At 49.5% G+C, this 22,842-nt stretch overlaps 1 protein-coding gene across 1 annotated transcript in view; it reads right to left on the bottom strand.

The window, feature by feature from the left end:
• Positions 1 to 22,842, bottom strand: part of LOC147669133 (condensin-2 complex subunit G2-like) — a 399,698-nt gene that overhangs the window by 55,028 nt on the left and 321,828 nt on the right. The window contains exon 24 of the mRNA XM_086948201.1: positions 13,868 to 14,011. Within this exon, the coding sequence (XP_086804327.1) occupies positions 13,868 to 14,011 (144 nt within the window). The remainder of the gene's footprint in view (positions 1 to 13,867; positions 14,012 to 22,842) is intronic.

Raw genomic sequence — 22,842 nt, 5'->3', positions numbered from 1 at the left:
ACGTACTCACCGGTCACCAGGAAGCAATAATGTCCGCGACCAGAGACCTAAGAACTATCGACTTCAAGGGCTTCAAGATCTGGCTCTACCAAGATTTATCCCCAACACTGCAGTGCTATAGGGCCTCGAAGCCGCTAACTGATTTTCTCCAAACTCACGAGATCCGCTACAAGTGGGGCCACGCCTTTCGCCTACAGTTTACATGGAGGGAAGAGGTCTTGTCGGTCCACACTCTAGATGACGCATGTGCGATTCCGGAGATGCCTGACCTGTGGTAGGCTTCCCCTCCGAGGTCGCAGACCTGAGAGCCCTTGCATGAGGGTTGTCTAACATGGCATCCGTCCAGACGGGGGCGGAAAAAGTTGAATAATCCGACTGAAGCTGACAGCAGAGAGAAACGCGCACAACTTCTCTAGCATTTACAGCAGTGGTTCCCAAACTTTTTTGACCCGCAGCTCCACTGACCATGGCAACCCACTTTTACTTTTTTGGGAGGGTGGGGGAATATAAACCCGGCCTCAGGAGTACTTGCATTTTTCATCCACATAATAATTGGGAGGAAGCCGATGAAGATATTATCATATACGAAGGGTGTTCCATATTACTAAGGTGGTGCCTCTATTAAAATATTCCTAGTTACACTTCTTTGCAAATGCCTTTTTTCGAGTAGCTTCTCAAACTTTTTATCCCACTTACACAGTGCTAGATAGCACCCATATGCATGTAGGCCCCATTGCATAAGTGTTTCAGCGCTTGAAGAATATTTGCATGCACTTCTATTTCTGCCCATGTAATACATGCTAACACACCTGTCTCGGCAGGGTGACTCAGACTTTTTAAACCACATACAGATTATTTTTGATGTCTCCACCCTAACATTGCCTCCAAATCAATGCAAGAAAAATAAATTTGTCAGATATATATAATTTTTTAACGTCCCTCTTTTTTGCTTCCAAATGTTGGCATTATGCCGTATGTGCTGTTTTACCTGTGCTCAAGGAGAGAGCAGGACTGTCTGGAAATGTGTGTGTACTGAAAGAAATGTGTACTGGAAGTACCTATGATTAAACTACAAATGTCAATACTTAGCGTGTTTAATAGACAGGACAACTGTACTTTCCGTGTAACTTGGTGTAAAATGCATTTGGAAAAAAATGAATCTACTAACGAGTCTAACAAAATAAATAAGGCATCTTCCGCTTACTTTGGGAGTGTTGTAACATGAGATCCAGTGAAACATGGAGGTCATCTCACTCGACGTGGCATCAATTAAGCACTAAGTTTACAGCTTTAGCCATGTTACTCACAAATCATCGACATCATGTGTTTAAGTCTAATTAGTTTAACTGAAGCCAACAGACCCTTCAACATTAAATGCATTAAAGTACTGGATGCACGGCTCCCCAGGGAGCCACAACGCACAGTTTGGGAACCACTGATTTACAGCATCAAGGCTCACCCGGATCCTCATCCGGTGACCACTGACGGTCCAGGTTAACTAGTCCTCATTATCCATATGAGTTTGCTGTTGGCCCTCAGAACGAGAATGGTCGGTCATAAAGCTGGAGCAGACACCCAACGGCCCCAATAGTAGGGTTCTGTAGGTGGAGTCTACCTAGGTGACCTCCCAAACTCCCACACCCAGCAGTGGTATGGACCCCAAATCTGTGAATGGTTCAACTCCTGGGTGGGAGATGTTGATAGATTTATTGTTTGTGTTGTATTATGATTTATATTCTAATTTTCTTCTTCCCTCTCTCTCTCCACAATGTTTACATCAGCTTCCTAATGGGGGGGGGGGGAGGCAGGGCGGCGGGCATCTGGGTGAGCGGGAAGCGGGAGGTGATGGCCTGAGTAATGGTGTCCATACTTTGTCTTAATGTTCGAGGCCTTTATACCCCAACAAAGCGGTTAGAGGTACTGGCATATCTTAAGGACACCAAATGAGACATCTGCATGGTGCAGGAGACTCACCTGGTCCAAAAGGACTGGCGGTGGATGCATTCTCGCTGGTTTGATCGTCAGCACTTCTCTTCTGGGAGAGGCAAAAGGGCAGGGGTGGCCATCTTGCTTACCACACACTTTGCGGGGAGGGTGTTTTCGCAGATATCTCTGGCCGCTTGTTAGCATTGCATGTACAGATTCAGGGCATCAGGTATACGGTAGCTACTATCTATGCCCCCAACGACAAACAGGATTTTTTTTTATCAAGGACACCCTGGGTCGCTTGATCTCTACTTCGGACAGGGAGATGGTGGTGACTTTAATGCCACAATGGACGGGCAGCAGGACAGATCACTCTCCTGGGCGGGTCAGGACAGAGGACTCACCCCAGACACCAAAGGTTGGCTGTCTGAAGCAGGCCTAACCGGCGACATATGCACTCAACAGAGGTTGACTACACATTCTTTTCAGCATCGAACCAAACATATACACGAATCAACTACTTCCTTACTACACCAGGGATAATGAAGGCCACAATAACCAGATATCGGGGCCGCCGCCCTTCCTGATCACTCCCCCATTAGCCTACGATTTTGCCCCACAGTGCTACCACTAACTTACCAGCGCTGGCGCCTCGACACAAAACTCCTCACATATGAAAAGGTGCGTCTGTCACCCCTAACAGCATTGACCAACTTCCTAGGGCACAATGATACTGCTGAGACAGCCATAGCTACACTATGGGAGATGCTAAAGGTGATCCTATGGGGCCACTTCATTGGCGTAGCCACAGACTACACTAGGGAGCGGCGAGACCAGTGAGGCCAGCTAGAAGGTCAGATTAAGAAGTTGGAGACAGCACACGCCCGATAGGGTACCGTGAGAATGCAACGGCAATTGACGGCATCACGTAAACAGTTACGGGCCATATATATGGGAAGGGAAGAATACGCCTTACTACGACTTCGCCAGAAATACTATGCTGGGGGTAACAAGGCAGGACGTTTGCTAGCACACCGCGGTAGGGCGTAGGTATTAGACTGGCGGATACCTGAAGTTTGTGGAGCGGATGGTTCTTTTTTCAACACAGACATAGGTATTGCAAACGCCTTTGGGGTATTTTATAGGGAGCTCTACTCTGCCGAAACGTTACAAGAAACAAATGTTGAGGCATACCTGTCTCGGGTCTACCCACCTGAAGTGGAGGTACCTTTGTATAGTACCTTAGAGAAGAACATTACGGTGCAGGACGTCCTCACTGATATCCACAGGCTGCAACGGCATAAGTCGCCCGGCCCGGACGGCTACGGCTAGGAACTCTATGAAGCATTTGCATCCCATCTGGCCCGATACTCACATGCCTATTTAACTCTATTGATACACAGAGAACGCTTCCAGAATCAATGCGCAACGCCACTATCCTGGTAATCCCCAAACCTGGCAAGGATCGTAAAATCTGTGCGTCTTATCTTCCAATCTCCTTGCTGAATGTGGATGCAAAAATTTTCATTGCCGTGTTGGCGCATAGACTGGCACCATGCGTGCAGGGAATAGTCGACCCGGACCAAGCTAGGTTTACACAGGGGCGCAGGTGTAGGGATAACACAAAAAGGCTATGCCCTCTTGTAGACAAAACTCAACGCTCCCAGATCCAGGCACTGGTGCTCACGATAGACTATGAGAAAGCGTTCGACTGCGTACACTGGCCGTATTTGTACCGGGTGCTTGAGCAGGTGGACCTTGGCCCCCGATTTCGCGGTTGGGTGCAAGCTTGCAACAAGGCTCCCCAGGCTAACATTTGTGTAAATGGCATACAGTCCTCCACTTTCCCCAACAGAGTGAGGAACCAGGCAGGGCTGCCCCCTGTCGCCTCTCCTCGGTTCTCTACATGAAGCCTCTGGCCAAACTCATAATGGGCAACGTAGGGGTGACCGGGATCCAGATGGGTGGGAGAGAACATAAGATCTTGCTATATGCAGACATCCTTCTGACTCTCACGAACCCGTTGGACTCTCCGACAGCAGTCATGGCAGCACTCTCAGACTTTGGGTGAGCGTCGGGCTTCAAAATCAATCCACAGAAATTCCTAGTCCTGGACCGGACGCTACAGGAACCTGAGCGAGCCAGCCTTCGCGAACAGTTCCCATTTCAATAGGCAGACAATGGGGTTCCATACCTTGGCCTCAAGATATTCCCCACAATCAAGGCCACTGCGGACTATAACTACGGAAACTTATTCACCATGATGAGGTCGTACCTCACTTAAATGGAAGCCACAGAACCTTTCCTGGCTAAGGCACCTCCACCCCCCCCCCCCCGAAGTTTTAGACACGGTTGACCACAAGTTCAATACAGATATACCCAAACTCCCCACTTTCATACTGCTAGGTCTTCCTAACCCGCTCACATACCCACTGAAATCGCCCAAAGGCAAAACTGTCACTCTTACCCTGGGGGCAGCCAAACAGCTTCTATTAGCAAGGTGGGGTACGGACAGGATACGCTCTCATATCAGGATTGGTTGCATAAAGTTTGGGATATCCTGGGAATGGAGAAATTGACAGCAGCGGCAATGCAGCAATTACCAAGGTTTGACAAGATGTGGCAGCCGTGCATAGCGTATTTGGCAGATGAGTTCTGAGAGTTGACATGCCCCCAGTACCTGCGAGATTAACGCCTAACGGTCACTGAAACTTCCACGCACAACCATACTGCATCTACCCCATAGTGCTACCAAACTCCAAGAGAGAGGAGTCCATCTTCCCACTCCCCCCCCCCATTTAATTCTTTAATTTACATGTAAGGGAGTTATTACAGTCTTGTTTTTTCTCCTTTAAACATGCCTATTGATTACGCATCCAAATGAATATTCGCTGGCCAATGGATGTAGGCAGTTAAGGTTGTATTGTTGTTATCTTATAAAATCAATAAAAATGATTCAAACTGAAAAACATGGAGCAATGTGCCTGAAAACTGACCAATGGAGTTTCAGGCTTTGATGTGGGTCAAGTAGTGGCAGATGTGAGAAGGCCAAAACTACGGCTACCAGATCATTTAAAGGATTTATGGTAGTTTAGAGCGACACCTGATCCGATTTAAGTCTTCTTCTGAGGTGAAAATATTTGTATAGATATTACTGCAGGTCCTTTGCGGCACCAGGCCACCATAGAGAATGCTTGAGGTTCATCACCAGCTATGTCCCAACTTAAAATGTTCAGAAGAAGGAGATGGTAAAAGTTTTTCTAACCACTCACCCGACTCTGAAGACATGTGCACAATTTGAAAAAATTCACTAGAAGGTAGCTGTGTTGAGTGTTCTATCAAGGGACGCATCTGAAATCTGACATGCCTTTTGCTATGCACAGAACTGTGGAAACATTATCAGAAGAGAATGAAGGATGTCCATATGGGCGCTAGCAGCTGCCTAGTCATCTTTGAAGCAGGGAATAAGCCACCCAGTTTCCATCTCTATGGATGTCATTTTCAATTACCCACAACACTATGCTCTAGACCTTGAATTAATTACTAAGCTGCTCACAAGACTTCCTCTTCTCATGCCAGGTTGGTATTGGAGGCAGAGGCTGAGAAATTATGTGACTTCCTCAGCAAGAAGGTGTACTTCCTGAGAGGTACATGAATGACATTAATCCTAGAGTGAACAGCTTCCATCTGAGGGCTAACAAAACATTGTGTTCCCCGGATACACAAGACAACCTATTTTTCTTGCAGCTGCCTACCTCAGCACAAGCAACAAATTTAACAAAGAATGTGTCATACCTAATGCTGTAGCGCCTGAAGAAATAAATTCAAACCAGGTCTAACTGAAGTTGTCCATAGGCGTCCCAAGGTTCACTGGTGTTACTATATGATGGAGCTCCAACACCTGAGATATGGAAATTACTTTGCATGAAAGTTTAACATCTGGAGTGTATGCACAAGTTACTTACCTTCGGTAACGATATAGCTGTAAGAAACAGTAGTTAGTGTTAGATTCCTTACCTTAGAATATCCCCAGGCGTCAGACTGGATGCGGAAAGTTTTGCGTAGCAGTACCCTTTGCACGTCGGTAGGCTTGTTCTGCGACTACGCGTTTGTCATCGTTGGCGCCGGGATGACGTCTGAGTACTTAGACGCCGCCCTCGCGCGCTGAAGTCAGTTCTTATACACAGGTTTTCCACGCTAGAAACGCAGAGCTATGATAAAAACCAACACTGGTGCCATGAAACTAGGGCCCTCAAAGGGAAGAACCTTAACCCTAGATATCGGTTCGCAGAACGGGGAGGATGGGTGGGGCGGTAAGGAATCGAACACTAACTACTGTTTCTTACAGATATATCATTACCGAAGGTAAGTAACTTGTGCATCTGAAAGAACCAGGTTAGTGTTAGATTCCTAACCTTAGAATAGATACCCCAGCAATACCAACCCCGGTGGTGGGTCTGCGAACCAATGATCACACCAGAAAGTCCTGGAGAACAGAACGTCCGAAAAAGCCATCTCTCCGGACTTGGCTGTCCAGGCAGTAGTGTCTAGCGAACCTGTGCAGCGAGACCCACGTAGCTGCCTGACAGATGTCCTGCAAGGGGACTCTCCGACCCAGGGCAGTAGTAGCCGCTGAGGCCCGAATGGAATGGGCACGCAGCCCCACAGGAGGCTCCTTTTTAGCCAGTGAATAACAAGCCTTTATGCACAAAACGCCCCATCGAGAAATGGTTCAATTGTGCACCCCCGTCCCTTCTTAACGCCCACGTAACCAACAAAGAGCTGGTCGTCCACCCGGAACTGGCGTGTGCGGTCCAGATAGAATGAGAGCGCACGTTTTGGGTCCAGACGGTGGAGCCTCTCTTCCTCTTTCGAGGGATGCGGAAGCGGAAAGAAGGTGGATAAGGTGATGGACTGCCCGATGTGGAAGGCTGTGACTACTTAGGGCAGGAAGGAGGGACGCGTTCTCAAAACAACTTTGTCCGGATGGACAGAGCGGAAAGGAGGTTGAGAAGATAGAGCCTGGAGCTCACTCACTCTCCTGGCAGAGGTGATGGCAACCAGGAATGCAGTCTTAAGAGTAAGAAGACGAAGAGGGCAATTGTGAAGTGGCTCGAAGGGAGTGCACATCAAATAAGTCAGAACAAAGTTCAAGTCCCACTGAGGCATCACGAAAGGAATAGGAGGAAACATGTGAGCGATGCCCTTCAAGAATCTACTTACAACAGGGGACTTGAAAAGAGAAGGCTGATCAGGAAGCCTTAAGAAGGCTGAAATGGCAGAGAGGTAGCCTTTGACAGTGCCCAGAGCAGAGCCCTGCTGGGCAAGAGAAAGAAGAAAGAGGAGAACGTCTGAAAGGGGGCAGAAAGAGGATCCACAGCCTTCGCTGTGCACCATGCCACAAATTTGTTCCACCTGCAGGCGTATACCGGTTTTGTGGAGGGACGGCTGGCTGCCAGATTCACATCACAGACTTCAGGAGGCAAGTCAAATCGCCTCAACTGCCGCCGCTCAATCTACACTCATGGAGGTGGAGACTGGACAGGTTCAGGTGGAGGGCCATCCCCTGCTGCTGCGACAGAAGGTCCTCATGAAGAGGCAGACGAATCGGGGATTGACTGACATGCTGAGTAGCTCGGGATAACAGTATCTTCGTGCTCAGTCCGGAGCCCCAAAAATGACTTGGGCCCGGTCGCGCCTGTTGTTCTTCAGCGCTCTGGGGAGAAGTGGTATAGGCGGAAAGGCGCACAACAGACCGCAGTTCCACTTGCGACAAAAAACGTCTCCGAGCGAGTGCCGCCTTGGAAATTCCAACGCGCAGAACTGATGACATTGCGCGTTCTCTTCTGCGGCGAATAGATCTAACCAAGACTCTCCCCACTGCTGAAAGAGACCTTGCGCCACCTCAGAGTTCAAACGCCATTCGTGATCCATCATGCAATGACGACTGAGTTAGTCCACCCTGGCGTTCAGGGAACCTGCCAGGTGTTCAACCACCAGGGACATGCCCTGGTGTTCCAGCCACTGCCAGTGGCGCAGAGCCTCCTGACAAAGGGTCCACGACTCCACCCCGTCCTGTTTGTTGCAGTACCACAAGACGGTGGTGTTGTCTGAACACCTGCACTACACATCCCCGGACAGAGGGAAGGAAGGCTTTCAGTGCAAGCCGGATCGCCCACAGCTCCAGAAGGTTGATGTGGAGCTGGGACTCAGCCGGAGACCAGAAGCCTCTGATCTCCGCCTCTCCCATGTGGCCCCCCCATCCCAGGAGGGACGCATCCGTCACCACTACGTGCTCCGGTTGGGGTAGGGAGAGAGATCTGCCGCTGACCCAATCGCGGTCCGAGAGCCACCACTGCAACTGTCTCGAAGGCCTTCCGAGATCAGGACGTGGTCGGACAGGTTGCCCTGACGGTGGGCCCACTGAAACTTCAGGTCCCACTGCAGAGCCTGCATCCCCCACCTGGCGTGATGCACCAGAAGGATGCAGGAGGCCATCAGCCCCAGAAGCCGCAGCATCAACCTGACTGAGACTCGGGATAAAGGCTGAAAGATCGGAATCGGAGCCTGAATATCCCAAACCCGCTGTTCGGGAGGATAAATCCGAAACTGCGCCGAATCCAGAACCGTTCCGATGAAGAGGAGCTTGTGAGAGGGACACAGGTGTGACTTCGGCACACTGATGGAGAACGCCAGCAGGTGCCAGAGGTCGGGCGTAGTCTGGAGGTGGCTGATGACTGGCTGGGGCGAGCCCGCCTTCAACAACCAGACGTCGAGATAGGGGAAGACTGACACCCCTAATCTGCGCAGATGAGCTGCGACCACCGCCATCACTTTCGTTAACACCCGAGGGGCACTGGTAAGGCCGAAGGAGAGCACGGTAAACTGAAAGTGCTCGTGGCCTACATGAACTGCATGTAACGCCGGTGGGCCGGCAGGACGGGATGTGAAAATATGCGTCCTGCAAGTCCAATGCTACCATCCAGTCTCCGGGGTCTAGGGCAGCTAAGACCTGTGCCAAAGTCAGCATCTTGAACTTCTCCTTCCGGAGGAAGCCGTTGACGTTCCGCAGGTCTAAGATAGGGCGTAGGCCCCCTTTGCCCTTCTTGGGAACCAGACAGTAGTGGGAGTAACAACCACACCTACTTCTGGCCCAGGAACGCGCTCAATGGCCCCCTTGGCCAAGAGGGCGTAACTTCCTCTTGCAGAAGTTGCAAGTGAAACCCCGACACGCGGTGGTACTGCGGTGGCATGGCTGGAGGGTTCGCCTCGAAGGGGAGGGAGTAGCCCCTTCAGCCGATTTGCAGCACCCACCTGTCCAATGTGATGGTGCGCCAGTGGAGGAGGTGATGGTGAACCCTGCCCCCCCACTGGCGTCAAATGGGCCTGAAAGCTCGGACTAGGAAGGCTTTGAGGCGGATGCTGCGGGGGTGGATGTGGACTGGCCTTGCCACTGTCCCCTGGCACCGCCACCGCGCTGGATGTTAGTCTGCGGCCCGTGGCTGGCAGGACGTGAAGGGGCGCCCCTTCCTTGGCCACGAAAGGAAGAAGTTTACTGGCGCTAGCCCGACATGCCCATGGACTTGGCCGTAGCCCTGGAGTCTTTGAAACGCTCAAGCGCACTGTCTGCCTTGTCGACAAAGAGGCGACGGCCATCAAACGGCATGTCCATGAGTGAGTTCTGGACATCAGCCAAAAATTTGGCAGACCTCAGCCAAGCGTGGTGGCGAACCACTACAGTCGTGGAAATCGCCCTGCCCAGCGAGTCTGTGGTATCCAGCCCACATCGAATAGAGTACCGTGCTGCATCTCGCCTTTCCGCAAGGGCTTGAGTGAGTTTTCCCCGGGGCTCCACCTAGCAATTTGGCAGCACATCCTCGACCGTGTCCCACAGAGAGAGGGTATAACTGCCCAAAAGACAAGCGGTGTTGACGGACCGCAACCCCAAACTAAGTGAGGAGGACAGCTTCTTACCGAACTGCTCATACCTTTTGGATTCGCGATCAGGTGGAGCAGTCAGGAATGCAGTCTGGTAGTTAGAGGCCTGGATAACCAGGCTCTCGGGTGTGGGGTGGGTGGACAGGAATCTAGGGTCACCCGTGCCGGGCGGTGGGGTCTGGCCACGTTCTGATCTACAGGGGGGCCTGTAGCGGGCCTGTACCAGGTGCCCAACAGAACATCACTAAGGGCCTCATTAAACGGCAGTAGAGGCTCCGAAGAGATTGCCTGCGGTTTAAGGATCTCAGTGAGGAGGTTAGTCCTCACGGCAGCGACAGGGCGCTTAAGAGCCAAGGCCTTGGCCACCTTCGTCAACACCACGCTGTAAGCAGCCCCCTCCTCCGTAGCCACGGTAGGAGGGGAGATAAATCCAGTGTCGGGCGAAGTGTCCATGCCACTGGCTCCCCCTAGCTCAACTGCCCAGTCCTGATACGACTGGAACTCCCGTGCCAGAGGGTCCTCAGACCCCTCCCAATCCTCCTCACCTCCCATCTCCTGATAGTCAAGTGCAAAGGATGGGGCTGGATCATTGAAGAATTGCTCTTCTCTCGGCGTCGAGCAACACCAGATCGAGGGAGGGACCGGGGACGACATCGAGGGCGACACCCTGGGGGTCGGCGCTGGCGGAGGGGTCGTAAGGTCGACCAGCGGCGACCCAGATACGGACCTGGATCCAGTGGGGCCCTGCGGCGTCGGAACCAGATTCCTCAACGGTGCTGAGGCCAAAGCACCCGATGGCGCCGGGGCCAAAGTCCCCGGCCCGCATGGGCTCCCAGTCGAGGCCGCGGGGCCCAAAGGCGCCATAGCAGGACCAGACAGAGGAGAGAGCGACCTCATGGCCATGAGGAAGGCATCGATCTCCTCTGGCGTCTCGTTCAGCCCAGGGACCGGAGCTAGCCGTGGCGCCTGCGGCTCCGGCGGAGCTGCGTGGGCGGTGTCGCCCGAACCCCCGGCCGCATCGTGTGAGCGTCAGGGGGAGTCTGAAGAGCGATGTCTCTTCGACTTCTTGTGCCTCTTACCTGAGGACTTGGAGCCCGACGAATGGTGTTGACTCGCCGAGCTGCGATGACTGTGGCCCTGCGACAGGTCCTTCAACCTCCTCCTCGACCGGGACTGTGAACGACGGCAGGCCGACTGCCGGAGCTCGAGGCGCTTACGGGACCGCTCCTGCCAAGCCTTCGACGTCAAGGCCCGGCAGTCGGGGCACGACTTGTCGTCGTGGTTGGCCCCAAGGCAATACAGGCATCGACGGTGGGGGTCGGTAACCGACATCAGGCGGTTACAATCGGCACAGGGTTTGAACCCGGGCATCCCTATCGGCACCGAGAGTCTACCAACTCGAAAAAGGATCGAAAAAGTTAGTCAAAAAGGGACTAAGAAGTACTGGTTTTTCCAGATCTGCGCTTGCTGGCTCGGAAAAAAGGAAAACGGCCGAAGGCGCGCGAGGGCAGCGTCTAAGTACTCCGACTGCGGCATCCCGGCGACAACGACGACGGACACCGAGCCGCAGACGACGCCTACCGACGCGTAGGGGTACTGCTACGCAAAACTTTCCGGATCCAGTCTGACGCCTGGGGATATTCTAAGGTAAGGAATCTAACACTAACCTGTTTCTTTCAGATCTACAGAGTTTGGTGTGGCAAGTTAATCAGTTGAGTATTGATCCAGAGAAAATCCTGCTGGGGAAGAACTTGGGGCGATTGTCTGTGGTGCAGTTGACAAATGTTGACCGCTGTTTCTCAGTGTGTAATTAAAGTTGCTGAAGAAGGAACTGCAATGGATTAAAGATGGGGTTGATCAGATAGCATCATGGGAGAAGACCTGAAGAAAAAGTTTTTGTACTTTCTAGGATAGTTTTTTGTATTGTATCGGTGTGCAACGCTTTCTGGGTGGGGTGAAATTACTTTCCTTGAAGTAAGTTGCGTCCGGCCAAGTCTCTTTAGTTTGTGAAGCTTCTTCCTCTTTTTATTGCAAATTAATGCAAAATTATCTTCTGGCTGCAAATCATTGGCTCCCTCTTGCATTGACGGGATCCCTAAGATTAACCTGTCATCTTTGCTGGTGAAAGCCAAATTTCTTCCATGCTGTCCTGTGCTCTTAGATGTTCAGAGAGGCTCTTAACCAAACTGTGTATGACTTTGAGCCCCGACTCAAGGACCAAATGGTCTTTGTCCAACGCCTCTACAGTGTTTCTCAATTCAATCAATTGATGATCAGATTTTCGGGTCTGAGCCATTGACAGAGATTGAATCAATCGTTTTTGAGATGGGATCCATGACATAAAGAACTGGTGAAATCAGTGTATTATCATCCGGGCTCAAGTTGATGCGACCACTGTGGGGAATTTGGACCCCGCTGTCAGCGTCGGAACAGATGGAGGGACTGGTCACTGTGGTGGGGAGTCTGCAAAATTCTTTGATTCTACAATCTTGCCTTGAAGGTCCAGCTGGGTACCTAGGGTCCTCTTGCTGAAGGATCCATTTATCCAGTTCTGGAAGGAAATGGAGTTGGCAATGCCATAGCTATTATCTCAGCTGCAAGTCAAGTCTGAGCTGTCACCTCGCCCTGGTAGTGTCCAAATTAGATTATGGCAATGCTCCACATGCAGGACTTCCACAATACCTGCTGCAGAAATTGCAGACTGTCCAGAACGCAGCAGCTCATCTGGTACTCCATCTACCTAGATGAGTAGCGATGATGACCCATTTGAATAACTGACACTGGTTAACTTTCGAAAAAAAGGACCATGTTTTGACACTCATGCACAGGGGTCTCCACCTCTCTTGTCCTGAATACCTGTCCTCTAGGATTCATTTTAACTCTACCCTTATAACTCTGCGGTTGTCTTCTGGTCACTTTGCCAAAGTTCCTAGGGTAAATCGAGCTACAATGGGAGACAGATCCTTTTCCCTCCTGGGCCCACTAGCTTGAAACAGCTTGCTGGCCGAGGTACATCAAATAGTCTATGAATGCTCTTTTAAAAAACAGTTGAAGACCTGGCTTTTTTCTCTTTAAATGAACTCTCCTTCTATTACTTTTTCACTAGCACCAGGACACGCCCGGGAGAGGACACGTAGTTTATGAATCCAGCTATTCATTTACTCATTCATTAAGTTCTAAACTCAAAGGGGTTCCCTTTGATGTCAACAGTCCCTGATATGGTACCTTTTTGTGGTACTGACGATTTATGGCTGCAAAAAGACCTTAAGACGCTGTCAGCGACAACTGAAAATTAGTAACAACCTTAATCTATGATTGACAAACACTAGGGGAATTGCTCTAGGACTATTAGCAACAAGTATTTGACACTATGGAGATATGAATGTGAATCACATCAAATACTAATTGTTGCTGATGGGGAGAACAGCAATAGATTAGGCTTGGAAAAATTACATAAAGGTGTCTATCTGTTCTATCATGCTCTGCATTAAGATCTGCGACTCATTGGCTAAAAAGCAATCCTCGGAAGAACTGTGAGCCCATTCTACCAGGGTCAAAGCTGTCACCACTGCGTCATGTGGGGTCCCTGTCCTAAACATTTGCCGGGCGGCTATGTGGGCATCTCTCTATACATTCATGAAGCACTTTTATCTGGATGGTCATTTTGCCAACTGGGTCTTGCAGGACTTTCTGGTTTGACTCGATCTACAGGCTACTGCGGCATCACCAGTCATCTGTCAAAATAATTACAAATGACGTGACACACTTTTCTGATTACAACCAAATCTGGCATCATATCTTGCTTGTTATAAGAAAATAAGTGCTTAGTGTTCAGAGGCATAAACATACATTATTACCACACCGAAGCCCACCTCCATATCCCCCACAATCAGGGCAAAGAAACAAATAATTTATCATTATATTTGTACAGTATATCAAAATGGTACAAGTAATACTTGAACCTGTTAAATGTTGAGATCAAGCATCCAGTCACAATATTTACCTTTCGTAATGTGTAGCTGATTTCTACAACAACTGCGGCAAGTAATGTAGAAAGAACTCCATGGTGTACCTCTGTACACACAGAATGCCAGTACTGAACAGTGTGAATGAAATCCCCAAGTGGCTCTTGAATAGAACGCAGCAACTGAAAAAAACATAAAAAAGGAATACATTTGTTTATTCTGAAGCATGTATGGCGGACCTGCTACTTTTTCCTTCTAATTCATGGTAACAACATCCCCTCCCCAAAAAGCGTTAAGTCCATTGCCTTTTGCTCCTTTGCACAAGCATAAATATGTAGAATTGTAGTGAGAAATTAAACTCAGCTACCACAAGCGACAGTTTGATGCACAATAAAAAAAGAAAATATATGTATTTACAGTTTAATGCTACTCACTTTTAAATTCACCTATGGTTCATAACGAGAGGTAACATATAGAAAGATTACCTATTTTGTGGAACAACGTATTGTGCAAAAATATTAACATGCTGCAATAAGTGGCTCCTTTATGCTGATGACTTCATTTTGGATAACCAGTTTTTAAGAGTTGAAAAGCCAGTTCTCATGATTACTGTTTAAATAGCAGTTGTAATATTTGGGGACCAAAGGCGAGATTTTATGCATTTCATTCTTAATTTTAATCTCGCAGCAGCCATTTAAACTAACAATAAAACTGCAAACTTTTTCAGAACATTGACTCCCATGAGTCGAGTAGAATACAAGCAATGGCAGCGTTGGCTGGCAGCCTTTGCAATTTGTCAATACATGTTCTTTTTTGTCATAGATTTCACCAAACTTTATTGCTGGGGAAGCTTTCGCAATAAAGTCAAAATAAACATTAGCATGGACATATCACAATGCCACAGTAGTCCCTGGCACTGATGGGATTTACATGTAAGTGTGCATTGGCTCCTTGTGAAAGGGCAGAATGACGCCACTTATAGTTAAGTCAGCCAATGACTGAAGTGGGTTCACCCATTTCCATATGTTGTTGGGGTGGAGGGAAAATGTGAGTGAGAGAATTTCTCCACCGCTCCCCTCCTCATCCACCCTTATACTATGCTTCACACAGTGTTTGCGCTTTTATTGCGCAGCTAATCGTGAAAGTGGGAAGTGCCCTACTCTTGGGTGAAGAATGTGGATTCTCTTTCTAGGTATGGGTGGCAGCAGGAGGCGGAAGGGCTTCAATAGGCAGATATGCTTGAGAGTTAACAATGAGCATAAAAGCTGCAAATCAGGGCAACGGTGTCAGGCATGGTTACTGTGCTTGAAGGTCACAGTAGTCAATTCTTTGCAGTCACCCAACGGCCTGGAGATATGGAAGTGACGCTGCTGAGCCTTAACACATGCAGGGCTGTCCTCTGTGCAGCATGTTCAGCTTTTGGGAGGCTTGTGTCTTCTATTTTTGGCGCAGCCTGTTGCTTGGACTGCTGACCACAACTCACATATGCAAATGACCTGTAGAGTTTCCTTGGGTACAGCACGCAACTGCCCAAGGGATCGGCAGGTATGGACAATTATTTGGAAGGCCAATACTGTTAAACCAAGGCCTACCTTGTGAAATCTGCCCAGTGCAGTTTGGGATCTGCTTAGTGTGTTAGTTGGCATGCATACGATGGCCAGTGTCCTTTTGGGGAAAGAGGAGTGCAAGGTAATGAAGGAGGAGGAGTCATTCTTTATGAGGCCCGGACGTATGTAGGTTATGGGTACATTCATTCAAAGGGTGGTGAGCAAGGATCTGAAGGCCTGGGCTGGCAGAAACATTCTCCTATAGTAGGAGGAATTGCCAGGTGATGAAAACCCTAGACCGGATGGGAAGGCAAAGAGGGACCATGCACGTCACCTAGACACCTGTGACCTCTTGCGTGAGGTCTTCCTCTGGAGCTCAAGGTTCTTTTGATGCATCCCCTTCCATCTGGAAGGTTGTGACATTGTGTTGCTTCTAAACAAGTTCTCTCTTCTCGGGAGTCTATACGACTGCCGAGGATGCGAATAACAGGGACTCACCGGATACGTCCAATAAGGACGCTGTGCTCAGTAGCCCTAGATGCCCCAATCCAGATGCCTACTGCTTTCAGGGAGAGGATCCACATGGAGGTAGCCCAGCAGAACCAGACAATCTGTATGATCCAAGATAGTCAGAGTAGGTCCCAGCAGCCAAGGTAGCCTCCTATGTGGGTAGCAAAATAAAGACTCTAGGAAAAGAAAGCCTGCATTCACCTTAACTTCTTCGGTGCTCATGACGGTTGACGCGTGCTCATGACGGCCAGGAGCAGTCAGAACGTTGCCGCTCCTCCCATGTGGTGTTAATTCCCCGCCTGTGAGGGAGAATTAATCAGTGGGTGGAGTTCTGATGGCCCCCGGCCGCCATGAGCACACGTCCACCGTGATTTATGACGGCCGGGAGCCGTCATGAGTACCGCGTCCAACCCCGCCCGAACCCCCCCCCCCCCACCCCCCTCGGCGGAATTCACGCTGCGGCAAAGGGTAGAGTGCCTTTAAAATTCCTATTAAGGCAAAATTGCTCCTCCTCCTGAAATTTATACAATGATGCCCACTTTTGAGAAAATGGGGTGTATTAAATGGTGTGGGGGTGCGACTTACCAACCCCTTTAGGGCCAGTAGGTTTAATCTGGCAAACTATCAGCTCAATCCGGGGTAGCTGTGGCACTGAGCAGCAAGGCTTACAAAGAGGAACTAGAGTAAAGCATTTATACAGCACCAAAACAATTGAAGAAGAAATTGACACGGCACACAAGAAATATGACACCAATTTATAAAAACAGACTGCATTTTTATAGAAATGTAGACACTGATATGAAAAAGATCCACCAGAGGGTTCTGGAGATAAAGATTTTACAAAAATGTATAAATCAAGACAATTCACTTAACCGCGATCAGGCACTGGCAAATTCAACAAATTTGACAGTAATCTTTTCAGTAAAAAGTTAGGCTTGGAGGTCACTTTAGGTGACCAATTCCATTTGGAAGCCGATTTGGGGGGACCTACCAGGTCCTCAAGAACAGCTACCTTAACAGGTGAAGAAATCCTCAGTCAGTTCTAGGCATTTTTATCAAATCTTTACAATGTCAGATGTCCTGCTGCAAGGGATGAAGTATGCTGAAGATGCTACAAGGATGCTATAGATGCAGTGTGGTGTGCGGGGAGGGGGCTATGAAATAGATTTCTGGTTTTGCGTGTTTACGGTCAGGACATGTAAAGTGCATGTTCTGCACATGTCATATGTTACACCCGGCTATAGGACTTCATAGGCCTGCCAGAGGGGAGTCTTACACTGATGTAATGGGGAAGTATTGGCTTTGCCATTGCTTTCAATGACGAAGCTGGACTTGTGGTACACAACTGCTCTGCCAGTGGCGGACTGGAGAACTTGTTTTACTTGGGGGACCGGCAGGGTGGCACAAACAGTGCTGCAAGCCCTGGGGTACCCCTCTAATTTACATGCCCTGGGTACCAGGACATTATATAATAAGGAGTTATAGGTATGTTAGCCATTCCAATTGGGTACAGTTTAGGGTCTGGGCACTGCGCTGCTAGTAGGAGGCCTCAGTGTGCTCTCAGAGTAGAAAAAAACTGCAGCATCAGTCGAGAAACTTCGGGGTGAGCATACAAAAAGAGGCATTTCCTTAAACCACTTCCTAGCCAGGTCTATCAAAGATACCAAGAAGGTAATCAAAAAGCCAGACAAACTCCTGGACATCATGAGGCTCCGGACTATGATCTTAAAGAGGGCCAATGATAAGGTCTTTAAGGAGTCTGGTAGCTCAGAGTATCCTGTCAAGGGTGTGTCCAAAGGCCCATATGCCTGCTTAGGAACACAAACGGAATTGTCCGCAATGCACACACTCATTACTCATAAAAAGCTGACCACATGTTGGGAAATATTGTGCTGTCTGAGGCAAGATTATCGTCTCAGGGCTGCTTCTTTGGAGAACATTTCCTAAAAGAAATGGCAAATATGTGACAACCTTAACTTTTTTGTTGTTGTTTTTTTTAACTCCCAACCAGAACATTTACTTGCTGTGTTGTTAACATAGTCTTCCTATAGCTAGCACTATAAAAGATTACATGTGAGCATAAATCCCATGTTCTTCAACCCACTAGTGTGTCATGGAACCAGGGGAGGGATAGGGGTTGAGGGTGCAGAGGTCAGAGCACTGTGGCCAGGGGAGGCCTGTGGGGGAGGAAGGGAGTGGGGTGATCCCGCATGGGTGGAGGTTGGGTAGAGGCACTTTGGGTATATGGTGTGGAATGTGCTCTTGACAACAAATAAGTGCAGAGGGGTTGCCAAATATCCTTAGGCCTGTAGTAGGGGGTTGAAGCGAGGCATACAGCTTGCAGGTAGTGTCACAGTGGGCCAGGCTCGCAAGCCAGTTAGGAATGGTCGGGAGGTGGAGAGTGCCCCAATGAAGCGCAATTTCCCATCTAGCAAGTAGGAGGGTCATCGCCGTATAGCGACGGATGCCTTTCGGAAGATCCTGCACATAACCCACCAAAGCTATTAGTGGTGCTGGGTTAATATTAGTTTCCACGATCTGTGTCAAACTAGAAAAAACCTCCACCCAGTAACGTGTGATAGGTCTTTAGATCCAAGTCAAATGTAGAAAGGTATCATCTACACTGCGACACGTAGTGCACTCGGGGGTCTTGTACGGTCGCATTTATAAAGGTCAGCCGGGGTAACGTAAGCATGACGTAGGAATTTAAAATCAATATGTTTATGGCGGTGATTGGGGGAAACTGATCACGTTTCTTGACAGCAGGCAGACCATATTTGCCTGTCAGCAGGACGCCCAGATAATTTATACAGGCCCTAATGGGTAAGAAGGGTTCTATGATGAAGCACGCTGTGAATGAGTTGAACTACAAAGCATACTTCACCATTGCAGGAGTCATCCGGGAGTCTGTGGAGTGCGAAAGGACATGACCTTCGGGATAAAGGTCACAGAATGTATGAATATTGTAGTGTGTCAGGGTATGCCTAACCAGTGTCTCGTTGGTAATAGGGAACAACAGGTTGTTGGCCACTAGCAGAGAATGAGAATGCAGCAACGTGGCTTTAAGCATGTGCTACAGTTCGCACCCAGCACGTGGTGGATAGTGGTTGTATGTCACTGGTGCCCACTGTGAAGCCCCTGGCCAGTACAGATTCTAATGGCACAGGGGCGGCCAGATCAATCTACCGCCTGGTGAATGGGAGCCTGGCATTTCTATGGAACCAGTGGTGAGTGTATGGGCTGCAGGATAATACAGCTGGAAATGTGATACAACGAACCCACCCCATTCATATAGTAGGACTAGTGTGTCCCAGTCAATGAGGGAACGTTTACCGGACCAGATGAGCTTCAACAGAATCCCCTGTAATGTGATAAAAAAGGCATTGTTCAGAGTTATCGGAATATTTTGAAAGAGGTTTAAAAACAGAGAAAAAACCACCATTTGGATGATGGTGATTTGTATGACAATGGAGAGTGGGAGGCGTAGCCAGAGTTCCACCTGAGCAGTCAGGGGGTCCACAGCAGGAACGTAGTTCAAGCTGACCATGTGTTCCTTATGACAATGTATGTGTACGCCTTCACACGCCTTCACACCACTTCAAGGGAAAGTCACACTGGAACTGAGTGGTGGCATCAGTCAGTGTGAAAAGCTCGGATATGGACCAATTAACCAGGTGTACGGAATGGCTCTCAAAGCGCATCACCTCACGCTGAATAGGGGCCAGAGTCTCCTCTGGGTGATGGATAAAGAGTAGTACGTCATCTGCATAGAGATGCAAGCACCGTACAGGTTGGAATTGTAGGCTGCGGTGCCATATGATCCTACTGCAGGTATCGGCCGAGAGGATCCATTGCTATGATGAATAGTAGAGAGGATATCGGGCACCCCTGAAGGGCTCTCCGGTTAATAGGAAACGAACGAGTGACTGATGAGTTAGTTCTAAGACTTGCTGTTGGGGCGGAATAGAAGAGATTAATTAGGAAAGAGAATCCTATCGAAATCCACAGCTTACGTAATGTGGCATGGAGGAGCGGCCACTCCAGTGAGTCGAAGGCCCTCTCCGCTTCCAGGAGGGCAACTACTGCTGGAGTGTCTGGAGAAATCATGTTAAGTTCTGAGAACATTATACGTAAATGTAATTAGGTAGAGCCGTACAGGACAAACCCAGATTGTGTAGGGAAGGTTATTTGGTCCATTAATAACACAAGGCGGTCAGATAGTACTTAGGCAAGAATCTTATTGTCGAAGTTTAATAGCAAAAAGGGGCGGTAAGAGCCACCATAATGAGGGTCTAACTGGGTTAAGGAGTAAGGTGATAATCACCTCTTGTAATGTCAGGGCGAGTAACCCGGTAGTCATGTACATTTTTGACTCTGACTCTAGTCATGTACATCGCAAGCAACCACAGCACCAGGAAGTGTTTGAAACGTTTACAAAAATTTCCAGTGAAGCCATCCAAGCGTGGAGCCTTACTGCCCCCCCCCCCAGGGAATCAATCAATCAGGACATTTGTAAAGTGTGCTACTCACCAGTGAGGGTCTCAAGGCGCTGGGTGGGGGAGGGGGGTGCTTCTGCTCGAACAGCCAGCTTTTGAGTAGCCTCCTAAAGGTTAGTAGGTCTTCCGTCTGCCGTAGGAGAATGGGGAGGGTGTTCCAGGACTTGGCGGCGAGGTACGAGAATGATCTGTCGCCGGTGGTCGCTCTCCTGATGCGGGGGACGGTGGCGAGGGCGAGGTCGGCGGAGTGGAGCTGGCGGTTCGGGCGTAGAAGGTGATCCGTTTGTTGAGGTATGCTGGTCCGGTGTTGTGAAGTGCTTTGTGTGCGTGGGTGAGGACCTTGAAGGTGATACTCTAGTTGACGGGAAGCCCGTGCAGATCTCTCAGGTGGGGTGTGATGTGGCTGTGGCAAGGGATGTCGAGGACCAGGCGTGCTGTATGCTTTGCAGTCGTTTCAGCAGTTTGGCCGGGGCTCCTGCGTAGAGGGCATTTCCGTAGTCCAGCCTGCTGCTGACGAGGGCCTGGGTGACCGTTCTTCTAGACTTTGCCAGAGCTTCAGACTAGCAAGCACCTCCAAATGGAATGTGGAAAGTGGCTAGCATAGTGGCATGATCTGAGTGTGCATCAATACAGGTCCAGGTGGCATGTGGGGCAGAGTAGTGAGTGTGCACCCGCAAGTAGGTGCCTTTTAGACACCAGGCGTCAATGAGAGTATACGTAGTGCAGATTTCTAGCAGGTCTTCAGAGGGAATGTAGTTTACCAATTGGAGCATTAGCGGATGACTCACAAGACAGGTTCATTAAAAGATTAAGGTCGCCCCGAATATGAGATGGTCAAAGTCCAATTTGTGTGGGTAACGTCTGGAAAAACTCAAGGGGAGTCTATGTTTGGTGCATATTTGCCAAAAGGGCCGATTTGCCCGCCAGTGTCCAAGTTACCAAAGCGTATTTGCCATGTTCGTGAAAAATCGCAGTAGCCTTGTGAAAAGGGAAATTTTTATAAAATAAAATGCAGACCCCTCTGGAATAGGTGTTGTAGAAGGAGAAATATTGGACCCCAATAGGATGCAAAGGTATGGGATCTGCCCGGTGAAAGGTGGGTCTCTTGCAAGAACGCGATGTCCGCACCATGACATTCAAGATAGCGTAATAAACTGCTTAACCTTGAAAGGGTTTTTGAGGCCTTTAATGTTCCATGACATCAGTGTACATTCTATAAATGGTGAATTAAGAGTGCATGTGGGTCACATCTATGAGTGATCAATGGATAGCAAACTCATGACTGTGCATGTGAAGCACCCCTCTCCCACACCACACAATATAAGCACTGGTGAATCCCCAAATAAACTACCCAACAATTCAACCAAAGGAAAACGTCAACCATTAGTGTGTACACCACTGGGGGCTGGCACAGTCACGGCGGTATCCCAGGGAAAAAGTGCAGATCAAGAAATAACAGTGTGAAATGGATCCAGAGTGAAGTGTAGAGGTGTCTGGTTCAGCGTAGCGCCGTGTACCGAGGAGCCCCGAACAGGGTCAACATGGGGAAAACAGCCAGCCAGCCATGCAGGTCAGACAGAGCACATCTCAGAGTCTGGAGTGGAAAGCTCTGGAGTAGAGCGTCCCTGCTGCACACAGGCACTAGAGTACTGTCCCAGTTTCTTGTGGGAGGATTTGGGGTCAACTAACTTGTGGCTAGCGTCCTGCACCATCTAGGTGAAAGCAGGATATAGAGATCTCGGCACCCTACCAACGAAGTGGGCCAGTTTCATGCCCAAGCTTGAGGGCAATGTAATGATCGTGAAAATGGAGAAATCTGGTGATGATGAATCTAGGGAGGAGGCCCGGTGTGGGGTGCAGTCCTAGGGTGAAGTGCTGTTGGCCTTGGAGATCAGATAGCAGCAATTCGACAACTTGGCTCGCAGGAGTAGGATCGAGGAGTGGGCCCGGCTCAGCAGCATCACAGATCCACACAGCTGAAGCGGTCAGCAGCAGGCGGGGCCCACTGGAGAGAGATGGCGCCCCCCAGGAAGCCTGGCCCCGCAGCCAGCCGGACCTCAAGGCGACCCAGGGCCAGGAGGCAACACCAATCTGGTGTTCAGATTGCAGAAAGTGGTGGGGGGTGGGGAGCGGCAACCCCAACCTCAGGCTCACCCGCAGCCCCTGTCACCATACAGCCTCCAGCATGCTCGACTAGCCACAGCAGGGAACCACCTCAGCACCGCCGCCAAAGGTGGACCGTATTAGGACAGGTTCCGAGCACATTTCAGTGATTCCCTAGACGACTTTGCCAGAGCTTCAGACTAGCACAGCCCTCTTGGTCGACAGTGAGGCCACACCCCCTCTAACAACCTTAACTGCACTTAACAATAACAAGGCTTCCACAAAGGTTTGCCACAGAGATTTACACAGTGGCTGGTCAAAGTACGAGGACCCGCAACAATACTCTTTGCCAACCAA

The sequence above is a fragment of the Lissotriton vulgaris genome, unplaced genomic scaffold, assembly GCF_964263255.1.
Source record: "Lissotriton vulgaris unplaced genomic scaffold, aLisVul1.2 SCAFFOLD_836, whole genome shotgun sequence".
Lineage (NCBI taxonomy): Eukaryota > Metazoa > Chordata > Amphibia > Caudata > Salamandridae > Lissotriton > Lissotriton vulgaris.
The sequence above is the reverse complement of the archived record's forward strand: the minus strand, read 5'-3'. Positions and strand labels throughout refer to the sequence as shown.